This window comes from Mustela putorius, unplaced genomic scaffold (assembly GCF_011764305.1).
Source record: "Mustela putorius furo isolate JIRA1106 unplaced genomic scaffold, ASM1176430v1.1 tig00537224_pilon_pilon_pilon, whole genome shotgun sequence".
NCBI classification, from domain to species: domain Eukaryota; kingdom Metazoa; phylum Chordata; class Mammalia; order Carnivora; family Mustelidae; genus Mustela; species Mustela putorius.
The window spans coordinates 3983-16389 of NW_025422365.1; the positions used below are offsets into that span (position 1 = coordinate 3983).

At 35.7% G+C, this 12407-nt stretch overlaps 2 protein-coding genes across 2 annotated transcripts; both read left to right on the forward strand.

Annotated features, from left to right (window-relative positions):
- The first annotated feature begins 2859 nt into the window (after positions 1-2859).
- Positions 2860-3801, forward strand: LOC123389940 (olfactory receptor 4K13-like). Its single transcript, XM_045072835.1, has one exon. It carries the CDS (start codon positions 2860-2862, stop codon positions 3799-3801), a length of 942 nt encoding a protein of 313 aa, XP_044928770.1.
- Positions 3802-11253: 7452 nt separating this feature from the next.
- On the forward strand, positions 11254-12193 carry LOC123389939 (olfactory receptor 4L1-like). Its single transcript, XM_045072834.1, is given in 2 exon segments — positions 11254-11325; positions 11327-12193. Coding segments are annotated over 2 exon segments (939 nt in total).
- The last annotated feature ends 214 nt before the right edge of the window (positions 12194-12407 follow it).

The following is a 12407-nucleotide window of genomic DNA, read 5'->3' on the forward strand; positions in this document are numbered from 1 at the left end:
TCTGAAGTCCAAGTGCAAACAGGTAGGTTACATAATCCTGAGCCATTACTCTACCTTACATACCATCTCTCTCATTATTTTCATCTATCTCATTATTTTCATTAATAACCTTAAATGTATCCATAAGTGATATGTTCACATACCAAAAAGATAATTGAAGAGAAGGCTGGAAGGGTAAAATTAAACTGGAATATACCTGATTTTGTCACAACTGAAAAAAAAATACAAAAATCAGAAAGACTATATAAATGGCTACCAGGAATTAAGATAACAGTCCAGCAAAGTAAGTTATTCTTAGGGAAAAGAAATCTAGGTATGCTCAAATTGTTTGGTTATCTTTATCAGGTTGAAAGATTTTATTCTTTGACTTATATATAGCAAAAAGAGAAAGTTCCTTCATTGTTTTTAGAAACGCAATTATTTTAAAGGAGAGATAAATGATAGAAATGCAAGGGTAAAATACCTGGTTCATGACTTTGAAAATCATAGAATATCACCACTTATAAAACATTGATGGTTTCATTAACTTCTTAGGAATTATTAGAAAATGTATGAGAAAATTCAACTTTCCTATGGCAACATTCTGAAAATGGCCAAGTAGTTAAACACTTTAATGTGAAAAAAATTTAGAGACAGCATCTTGTCTAGGACTCTATCTCTGCCAGACCCATGTGCACCTGCAAATGTATTTATTGCATACTGCAGACAAATACAGAACGTCCAGAAACTGTAGCTTAGGTAAGATCATTGTCTTACAGCAGGGGTGTGAAGCACAAAGAACAAATACACATTCACATCTGTGAATGAGAACTAACAGAGATTTCCATTTTCAGTTCTATTGCCTTGTGAAATAAGGAACGTTTTTTGTTTTGATTTTAAAGATTTTATTTATTTATTTGACAGAGAGAGACACAGGAAGAAAGGGAACACAAGCAGGGGGAGTGGGAGAGGGAGAAGCACGATTCCTGCTGATCAGGGAGCCCGACATGGGGCTCGATCCCAGGTCCCTGGGATCATGACCTGTGCCGAAGGCAGACACTTACTGACTAAACAACCCAGCCACCCCTGAAAGAAGCAAGTTTTTATGCTACTCTGAAAGATGGTGTCAAACATAATGGGAGATTATAAGCCACTTACAATAACTGTGTGTGTTAGTGATAGTAACCATATATAGAAAAGAGAATATGAGTAAATGCTTATTATGTTATCTAAATATACTGTATTTTAAAAATTTGAACTATGTACCCAAAAGTTTAATAGGTACCCTGAAACCATGTATTCTATTTTCTTTTCTGGTGATCTGCATTAGGCCTGGGTCTAGGCTTTCATAAAACCAAGGAAAGGACTAGAGAGGAACTACAAGCCTGGAATAAGACTTGAAAAACAGAGCTACAATCAGGCAAACAGGAAGGTCTCGAAAAAGTGAATTTATATACATTGAGCTCTGACCTATTCCCCTGATATGTGTGTATTTTTAAAAAGTTCACTTAGTTTAGCTGAATCCATCTCAGTCAGTAACATAATATATGACTTTTTCCATCTAAAAAAAAAAAAAAAAAGGATAAAGTTAAAGGCTAAAAGAACTTTAAGGAAGTAACTGTGAGAAAGGACAGGTCCAAGAAAGCTAAGTAATCCAAAATGGCACTCTTTTCAAACAATCCAACATATTTGAAATTTTATAAAATCATGTTTACAAAGGTCAATGATTCACCTTACTCTTTACCCCTCAGTAATGGGAGTTAAGTGGAACAAGACTATAATAACAAGACTATAATGGTAAACTTCACTAGTATTAGTGATAGTGATTTAGATGTTTCTATTACATATGTAATAGAATGTTTCACTTGTATGTAAGTAAAACATAATATATTATTCACTTAAATATGTGAAAACATATGACTTAAAAAAAGATAACCAGATAAAAATGGATATTTAATTCAATTTTGCAACAACTGGATACGCATGCACAGATAGGATATACTTCATGTCTAATCACATGAAAAGTTAGGCAATTCGTAAGTGAGCATCTGTAGTTTTGAGAGTCAATCTGGTCATTCAATTCTAACAACCTTAATCTTCCCTTAGTAATGGGCTTTAATCTCAGTTAATAATATAACTGTACCCATATTCAACCTTCTAACAACCATATGCTCATGATTTGTAATCAGTTCTATTTAAGAAGCATAATGCAGATTATGTGACTTCAGCAATATTTAATATGGCAAACCTCTTTTTAAGATTTTATTTATTTGAGAGAGGATGAGCAGAGGGAAAGGGAGAAAGAATCTGAAGATGTTTGCATGGGTTCAATGCAAGCCTCCAGGGGGCTCAATCCCACCATTCATGATTATCATGACCTGAGCTGAAACCAAGAGCTGGATACTTAACTGACTGAGCCACCCAGGTGCCTATAATATGGCAAACATTTTGCTGCATACTGAGACTGTCACAAAAATGTGTCAGTAAATGCACTTTCTGAAAAATATAAAAATCTGTTTTGCTGATGCCTTCCAAAACTCTTTTCTATCTTTCTAATAAGTTAAGTGTTTCCCACAGTCTGATCTGCAGCTGAACAAGAAGGGAAAGGTTTTCTCAAATGTCCAAGCAACCTTGCTCCTGATAACCAACACACACATTTCATTTAGTTGGCTCCATGCCCTCTGCACTTTGTACTGTCATGCGGTCCTATGAAATATCTCCTGCAAAATACCTGCGAAGCAGTCATGTTACCAAAATGGTTGTTTGCCTACATATGAGACAGCATGTAAGTAAAGATCAGGTTTACTGACTTCTGAGTCCCTGTGACACCCTGTTTTTTTCTTCTTCTAGGCAACCTCTGACAAACATGCAAAAGGATAAATGGATCTCCCAAACAACAGATCAAGTGTTTCTGAGTTCATCTTGCTGGGACTTTCCAATTCTCAAGAAATTCAAATACTCTTTTTTGCAATCTTCTTTCTTGTCTATGTAGCCATCATAGTAGGAAACCTCCTCATTGTGATCTCTGTAATAGTTGACAACCATCTTCATTCCCCCATGTATTTCTTTCTGGCAAATTTATCATTTTTTGACTTGTGTCTTTCTTCTGCTGCAACTCCCAAAGTAATTGCGGACTTCCTTAGAAAACGCAAGACCATCTCCTTGTGGGGCTGCATGGCCCAGATGTTTTTTATGCACTTCTTTGGGGGTGGAGAGATGTCTCTTCTGATAGCTATGGCCATGGATAGGTATGTTGCCATATGTAAACCCTTGCACTATAAGACCATCATGAATCACAGGGCTCTCATTGTACTTCTACTGCTCTCGTGGGCAATTGGGTTCATACATACCACAAGCCAGATGGTTTTCACTGCAGGCTTACCTTTCTGTGGTCCCAATGTTGTGGACAGCGTTTTCTGTGACCTTCCCCTGGTCATCAAGCTTGCCTGCACTGATACCTATATCCTAGAGCTCTTGGTGATTGCAAACAGTGGATTCCTCTCCCTGATCTGCTTCATTTTCTTGCTCATATCCTATATTGTCATGCTGGTTACCATCTGGCAGCAGTCCTCCAGGGCATCCTCCAAGGCAGTGTCCACACTATCTGCTCATATCACTGTGGTCACACTCTTCTTTGGTCCCACTATCTTCATCTATGCTTTCCCATTCAGTAGTTACTCTGTAGATAAGTTTCTTTCTGTGTTTTACTCTATAATCACCCCCCTCCTTAATCCAATTATTTATACTCTGAGGAATCAGGAAATGAAAGCAGCCATTAAGAGACTCAGCAGCCAGCATCTTGGTTCCTGGCTCACTTCCTAAGTGAAGTCTGATTCTTTTTTGTGTCCTCTGCTATTTGGGGCTTTTGAGTCTTAAATATATTTATTGGAATAATTAAAATAAAAATATAATACCATCTATTTTATTCCCTTAAAATTCACACAATTATTAAGTTCACTTTTATTAAAAATCTAGTGGAAAATTTCATAGCACAGACTTAATATAAAATAAGTGTGCATTCATTACTTCCTTGCCTTAGAATTCAGAGAAATAGGGGTGCCTGGGTGGCTCAGATGTATGGGCATCTACCTTTGGCTCACGTTATAATCCTAGGGTCCTGGGATTGAGCCTCACAATCGGCTCCCTGCTTAGTGGGGAGTCTGCTTCTCCCTCTCCTGCTGCTGCTCCCGTACATCTCTCCACCACTTGTGTTCTCTCTCTCTCAAATGAATAAATAAAATCTTAAGAAAAGAAGAATTCAGAGAAACAACCCTGATGAATGTTTAAAATACATAAGCATATGTCTTTTTAATTTTTTTTAAAGTTTTAATGTCCGTATGTAAAAATACATAACTTTAGTAAGACAACATACTATATGGTGTTTAGTATCAATTTTCTTTCCTGAAGTTATATTAAGTAACATAATAGGTGTTCAAATATCTGTCAATATTTGTCAACCATATCAGTCTTCACAGAGGGGTTGTGATTTGATTGAGGATAAGAATACTTTCTCACTGTTGATGGACATCTAGGTTCTTTCCATAGTTTGGCTATTGTGGACATTGCTGCTATAAACATTCGGGTGCAAGTGTCCCTTTGGATCACTACATTTGTATCTTTAGGGTAAATACCCAATAGTGCAATTGCTGGGTCATAGGGCAGTTCTATTTTCAACATTTTGAGGAACAGATGAATGGATCAAGAAGATGTGGTATATATACACAATGGAATACTATGCAGCCATCAAAAGAAATGAAATCTTGCCATTTGCAACAACATGGATGGAACTAGAGCGTATCATGCTTAGCGAAATAAGTCAAGCAGAGAAAGACAACTATCATATGATCTCCCTGATATGAGGAAGTGGTGATGCAACATGGAGGCTTAAGTGGGTAGAAGAATAAATGAAACAAGATGGGATTGGGAGGGAGACAAACCATAAGTGACTCTTAATCTCACAACAAACTGAGGGTTGCTGGGGGGAGGGGGTTTTGGAGAAGGGGTGGGATTATGGACATTGTGGAGGGTATGTGATTTGGTGAGTGCTGTGAAGTGTGTAAACCTGGTGATTCACAGACCTGTACCCCTGGGGATAAAAATATATGTTTATAAAAAATAAAAAATTAAAAAAAAAAAAAAAAAAAAAAAAAAAAAGAATACTTTCTCACTATATAGCCTTGATATGCTAATTATCTTTAATAAAATATAAAAAACATGCCTAAAAACAATTATTTCCTACATATCTTTGAGTACTCAAATAGTTTTCTAAGAATTAATATCAACTGAAATATTTAAGATTAAAACCATGAACTTCGTAGAGCTTGCTCTACCAGGATCACATGAACACTCAATGCTTTTTCAGCTGAATTTCATCATTCATGAAACATTAAAAAAATATTTACTAGGTAACAATCGCTGCCCAAAGAAACACAGATACATAGTTATAGATACAGACCTGATCCCTGTTCCAGAGAAGTAACCAAGGGGAGACATCTATGTTAGGTGTGGTGGTCTCAGAAGACCATTTTAAGGGGAGACATTTATACGAACACATTAAGAAAGCTCTAGAATTAGACATTTAAGCAGGGGAAAGAGCATTCCAGGCAAATGGCCAGTGTACCTAGACAGAGTTAAGTGAGAACGATTTTGTGTGAGTATTAAAGAGAGACCTTGATGAAGGAGATTGATGAATAAAAGAGAGAAGATCTATGCTGAGATTTTATAGAAAAGAAAAGGCCAGGGTTTTCAGGCTAGTGGATTCATTTTTATTATCAATATAAACCCATTAATGTGTTTTGATAAAGGGAAAGATGGGATCCCATATATATTACAGTTTGGTATATCTCTGTCCTCTTAAGTAGAGAATATAATACAGCAAAAGTAAAAGCAGAGGGAATTGTTAATGGGCTATTTCAGATAGCAAGCCTGAATTTATTTAATAATATAATAATATTTAATGAAAAACTATTTAAATAATAATAATACATGAATTTATGAAAACTGTAAAGATTTCCAAAGGCAAATAGAAAACCTTAAATTATTTGAACATCTTGGGAACCATCTTTTTTTATGTTTTTAAAAAATTTTTTAAATGTCTCACTTTTTAAAAATATTTTAATATTTTTTGTTTTTTGATTATGAAATTTTTAATTTGAGTATAGTTTAAATACATATTACATTAGTTTCAGGTGTACAACATTGTGATTTGACAAATTTATACATTATACTCAGCTCACCAGAAGTGTAGCTCCATCTGTCACCATATATTATTATAATTTTACTGAGTATATTCCTTATGCTGTGGGTCTTATTCCCATGACTTGTTCTTTCCCTCACTATAAGCCTGTACCTCCCACTTATCTTTACCTATTTTGCCCATTGGCAACCATTAGTTCTCTTTATTTATATGTCTAATTCTGCTTTTTGTTTATTTTTAAAATTCATTTGTTTTGTTTTTGGATGCCACATATGAGTGAAATTTTATGCTATTTGTCTCTCTCTGACTCATTTCACTTAACACCCTCAAAGTCCATCCATTCTGCTGCAAATGGCAAGACTTCATTCTCTTTTATGGCTGAGTAATATACCATTCTGTATATGTACCATATCTTCCTTATCCATTCATCTAGTGATGAATACTTTGGTTGCTTCCATATCTTGGTTTGGGTAGTTGAGTCAGAACACCAATATTGTTCTAATATTATCTTTCTGATTTCTATATTAAAGAATCTTCTTCTTGCAAACATCTCCTCAAATGCCTCACTAAACCATGGCATATATTTCCTCACCATAAATATTTTTTTAAAGATTTTTTTTTTAACAGAGAGAGCAGGAGTGGGGGGAATGGGTAGTGGGAGAGGGAAAAGCAGACTCCCTGATGAGTGGGGAGCCCAGTGTGGGGCTTGATCCTAGGACCCTGGGATCATGACCTGATTTGAAGACAGATGCTTCCCCCCACTTCTATCTTGTGTTTAGTGGTAAGCCCTATCTGGGGCTTACACAGTCTTGATTTGCTAGGGAAAAAAAAAAAAAAAATTTAAACTTTTTTCTTTCTTTCTATCTTTCTTTCTTTCTTTTAGTGTTCCAAGATTCACTGTTAACGTATAACACTCAGTGCTCCATGCAATACATGCCCTCCTTAATACCCTCCACCAGGCTCACCCATCTCCCCACCCACCTCCCCTCTAAAACCCTGTTTGTTTCTCCATGTCCACTGTCTCTCACGGTTCGTCTCCCCCTCCGATTTCTCCTCCTTCACTTTTCCTTTCTTTCTCCTAATATCCTCTGTGTTATTCCTTATATTCCACAAGTAAGTGAAACCATATGATAATTGACCTTATCTGCTTCACTTATGCTTAACTGACTGAGCCACCCCATCCATAAATATATTTTTTAAAGATTTTACTTATTTATTTGACAGACAGAGATCACAAGTAGGCAGAGAGGCAGGCAGAGAGAGAGAGGAGGAAGCAGGCTCCCTGCTGAGCAGAGAGCCCGATGTGGGACTCGATCCCAGGACCCTGAGATCATGACCTGAGCCGAAGGCAGCGGCTTAACCCACTGAGCCACCCAGGTGCCCTATCCATAAATATTTTTAAAAGGTTTATTTGTCATGGAAATTCTAATTGTTAGTGGCTGTATAAGGAACTAGGTCTTAAAAACAAAATTCTGAGGTTCAATTAAAATGTTTGAGAAATCTATTAACAATGTCTGTTATGGGCTTTGGAAATGAATGTGGCACCACATGTATCGTATATTTACTACTCTCACTTTCTTGTAACCTTTTCAAGAGGATTTTAATTGGAGCAACATGGAAAAGTTATATATAAGAATAAATACAGAAAAATTTCTGTAGCATATGAACTCATCTGCAATCATATATTGTTATGCTGTTAGCCTTTAGAATTTTATTTGCTTAATTGCATTGTTTTATAAAGGTTTGCTACAGATCTTTCCTTATACTTTTGAGTCATCATGAAGTTATATATAATTAAAAAGGGCTAGCAAAATTCTCTATCTCCAGAATGGTTGGTTGTAAAAATTCATTAAGGAATTATGCATTGATTACCATTACTCATTTACTGATTACCATGGTGAAAGAATCCCCTGCTTGCTCGCTCAAGCTCTCTCCTCTCTTTCTCTCCCTTTACATGGTAAAAGGAGATTTGTCTCTGTTAAGAACTGGTTTCTACCATGAATTTCCTTATATGCCTTGTTCAGTTCACTATTTTAATTTCACAGAATAAATGCATTCAATTACCAAATTAATAATAAATATTCAGACTGATGTAATCAGATTGATAGAATTATAGTTTCCTCAAGTCTTTATTTTATAATAGATCCATTTTCTATAAATGTGCTCATCCTGATCCAACCAAAACACGAGTTAGTGCAAAGCATTTATTAGAGAAAGTTCATATGACTGATATACTTGGTGAATTCACAATCCATTTAAATAATGAGAGAGTAAGTCCTTGTTCTGAACTCTAGGGAATACTAAGCATGTTTATTTTAATAATTCCCTTTGAGGGTTGATCACCAGTCAGCACCTTATGTATATGACTCTTGTCTTTTTTTTTTTTTTTAACCTGCAAATGATTGCCATATATCATCATGGGGGTAAAAAAGATAAACAATATATATATATAGGATCTCACAGTGAGTGCATGTCTTTGAAGAGACCACTCCTCAGGTATAACTGGTAAGTTTAAATATCAGTATTAATAACAAACTGCAATTTTACACTTTAATAAAAGAAATGTCAAGTTGTCATAATAAATGATTTCACCTATTGTGACAGAATTAAATCCATCTATATCCTGGATATATTTTATGAAGGAGCTTATAAATTTTCAAACAAAGGCTAAATTAATAAATATAATTCTTTGCTTTTAATTTTCCAATTTTACAAATTGAACTAAAAAGTTATTTTTATAATTCTCAAGATTTTCCTCCTGTTAGTATTTTGAAATTAAGGACTGCATAGTTTCAAAGCTATGCATAACTAGTATGTAGACTCAATTACTGAATGAAATATATACCAATGATGATAGTAAGTCTTTATAATGAAGACAACTAGGTAATCATATCATTTATATTTCATACAGAAAAATGTTTTCATTAGCATTATCTTCTTTGGGGCGTCTGGGTGGCTCAGTGGGTTAAGCCTCTGTCTTTGGCTCAGGTCAAGATCTCAGGGTCCTGGGCTCTAGCCCTGCACCAGGCTCTCTGCTCAGCAGGGAGCCCACTTCCCTCTCTCTGCCTACTTGTGATTTCTCTATCAAATAAATAAATAAAATCTTTAAAAAAATATTTTCTTTACCAAGTCTTCCATAGTAAAATACTTCTGTGGTTCTTGCTGATTTGAGTATCCTTACAATATCAAAAAATGAAATAATGCTAAAGATAGAATTATTTGAATACATATACATAGGACCTATATATATTCAATGAAATATACAGATATATCCTGTATATGTTACCTTGGGGCCTCATAACAATCTGTGAGGTAGTAGTGTAGGTATCATTTCATTTTTATGGAAAAATAAATCACTATTCAAAAGTTAAGAGTATATTTCTGTAGTAAATGCTGAGCCCAGGACTAGAATTTAACTCTTCATTCTTGACTCAGTTTTTTCTTTTTTAATTCTGTTCGTTAAGCTAAACAGTAACATCTGAATATTTCATGAAATATCTAAGCAAAAAAAAAAAAAAAAAGGAAATTCAGAGTAGATTTTCCACATTCTGTTTGGTGTTCCAGGACTGGAACATAGTACAAGTATGTGCTTTTATGACTATATAAGTCTAGATCTGAGTGTTTGGTATACATCACTAATAGGTTTTTTAAAGGAAGAAAAGAAAGGGAGGGAGGAAAGTTGGGAATAAAATACCTAAATCACAATGAAAATTAGATAATAGTGAGCCAACAGTATCAGGTCAATTTGGAAACACATACAGAGTACAAGTGTCAAGAATGTATGAGCCAAGGTAAGAGTCCAGTCAGTCTGCACACAAGTATGATACTGTGTCAGAGATACAAAGTACCTTTGTACTAGGTACAAAGATGATAAGAATTTAGGAGCCAAGGAAACAAAAACTATTTGGCAAACTGTTGGTTGTTCAGAGACCATATACATATAGAATGTAAAGGGACAAGAAAGAAAACTCCGGTCAAAAACCCAGCAACAATAGATTCAGGAAAACAGGCAAAAAGGCTCAACAGTGGAGGTTGCAAGTTTTGTCCAGAAATCAAAGTATTAGATACACAGCGCTGTTCAGAAGAATGAGGAAGAAGAGGAGGGCAACATGATGAGGACAAAAGGGATGAGGGGAGGAAAGAAGAAAAAATAAAAGAAATAAAGAAGGAAGAAAGAATAAAAGAAGGAAGGAAAGGTGTGAGGAAGGAAAGAAGGGAGGGGGAGGGAAAGAAGTAAAGAAAGAAACATGGATGCTGAGAGACATTGTGGTCTTGTCCAGAAACTTCCTAGGAAGGTTGATTTATTATAATTTGGGGACAATAAGAAATAAGTGAAATCATTGGTATACCTCTTTAAGATAAAAGAGAGGGGAGGGATGCCTGGGTGGCTCAGTTGTTTCAGTGTCTGCCTTCAGCTCAGCTCATAATCCCAAGGTCCTGGGATCAAGTCTCGCATGAGGCTCCTTATTGAGTGGGGAGCTCCCTTCTCTCTCACTGCCTGCCACTGCCCCTGCTTATACTTGCTCTCTCTCTCTCCCCGACTAATAAAAATAAAAAAAAATATTTAAAAACAAAAGAGAGAGAAGGGTGATAATACAGCATAGCTGATGCAGAAATTACCTGAAAGCAATTTGCCAAAAAGTATATCAACTTCCATGCATCTGAGCATTTTAAATTAGGGAGGGGGAAGGAGGCAAAAGATTGAATCACTTGACTAATGATCATTTGGCTCTTTTACTCATTGGCCTATTGAACTCATGGTTCATACATTCATAAACTCATGACAGAAACAACAAATTACTGTGGAGATGCACTCTATGACTATAAACTCTGTTTACAAATTTTTAGAATTAATTTCTTATCTTTTTCCTTTCTGGCTGAAAATAAATTTGATCATGTGAATGCTGCTTGAATTAATGAATTAAATGTATTTTTCAGAAATGTTCATCTTTTCTCTTTCTATAGGAATCAAATACTTTCTATATGTCTATATCTTCAAAATTCTCACAGTTTAAATTATCACTTTTTTTCAGTACTCTACATTTTAATGACTTTCTGACAACCCCTACATAGACTAGATGGATACAATGAATAGCTCAATATCTGAGTTTGTTTTGTTAGGACTCACCAATACTTGGGAACTTGAGATTTTTCTTTTTTTTCATATTTTTGTTGGCCTATGCAGCGATTGTGGCAGGAAACCTTCTCATCGTCATCACCGTAACCTTTGACTCACTTCTGTACTCGACACCAATGTACTTCCTCCTTGGAAATCTCTCCTTCCTGGATATGTGTATTTCCACAATCACAACCCCTAAGATGGTCACAGATTTCCTCAGGGAGAATAAAACTATTTCTTTGTGGGGCTGTATGGCTCAGATGTTCTTTCTCCATTTCTTAGGTGGCAGTGAGATGACTCTTCTCATAGTCATGGCTGTTGATCGATACATTGCAATATGCAAACCTCTTCACTACACATCCATCATGAATCGCCGGGTCCTCGTGGGCTCCGTGCTGCTCTCATGGGCTGTTGGTTTTGTGCATACGATGAGCCAGATGGTTTTTACTATCACCTTGCCCTTCTGTGGACCCAATATAGTGGACAATATTTTTTGTGACCTTCCTCTAGTTCTAAAACTTGCCTGCACTGAGACCTATATTCTGGAGTTACTGGTAATTGCTGACAGTGGACTATTGTCTTTTATCTGCTTCATACTCCTGCTCATTTCCTACACTGTCATTCTGGTAACTGTCCGACGTCGATCCTCTGGTGGACTCTCCAAGGCACTGTCCACACTGTCTGCTCACATTACTGTGGTCACTCTATTCTTTGGGCCATGTATCTTCATTTATGCTTGGCCATTCAGTAGCTTTTCAGTGGATAAATTTCTTTCTGTGTTTTACTCGGTTATCACACCCTTACTGAACCCCATTATTTATACTCTGAGAAACCAGGAAATGAAAGCAGCTATGAATAGATTGAGGACCCAACACATCAGATCCAGACAGACCTTCTAGGCAATAAGCACAATGATGAAGATTTCAGTGCAAAATCCATGTACATCTCAGAATAAGCTGATATTAATTCATTCTGTTTGTAGCTTTTAAACATATTCATAATATACATTGAAATTATCAAATATTCCTTCATTATATTTCTAAAACATGTTTGGTTTTATTAGAAGAATGATTATTTTAGTCAAAATTCAATTCAGTTAGGGTTAATACTTTT

Bases quoted from the DNA above. Each gene is read 5' to 3' on its own strand.
- LOC123389940 (XM_045072835.1), top strand. From the start codon at position 2,860: ATGGATCTCCCAAACAACAGATCAAGTGTTTCTGAGTTCATCTTGCTG.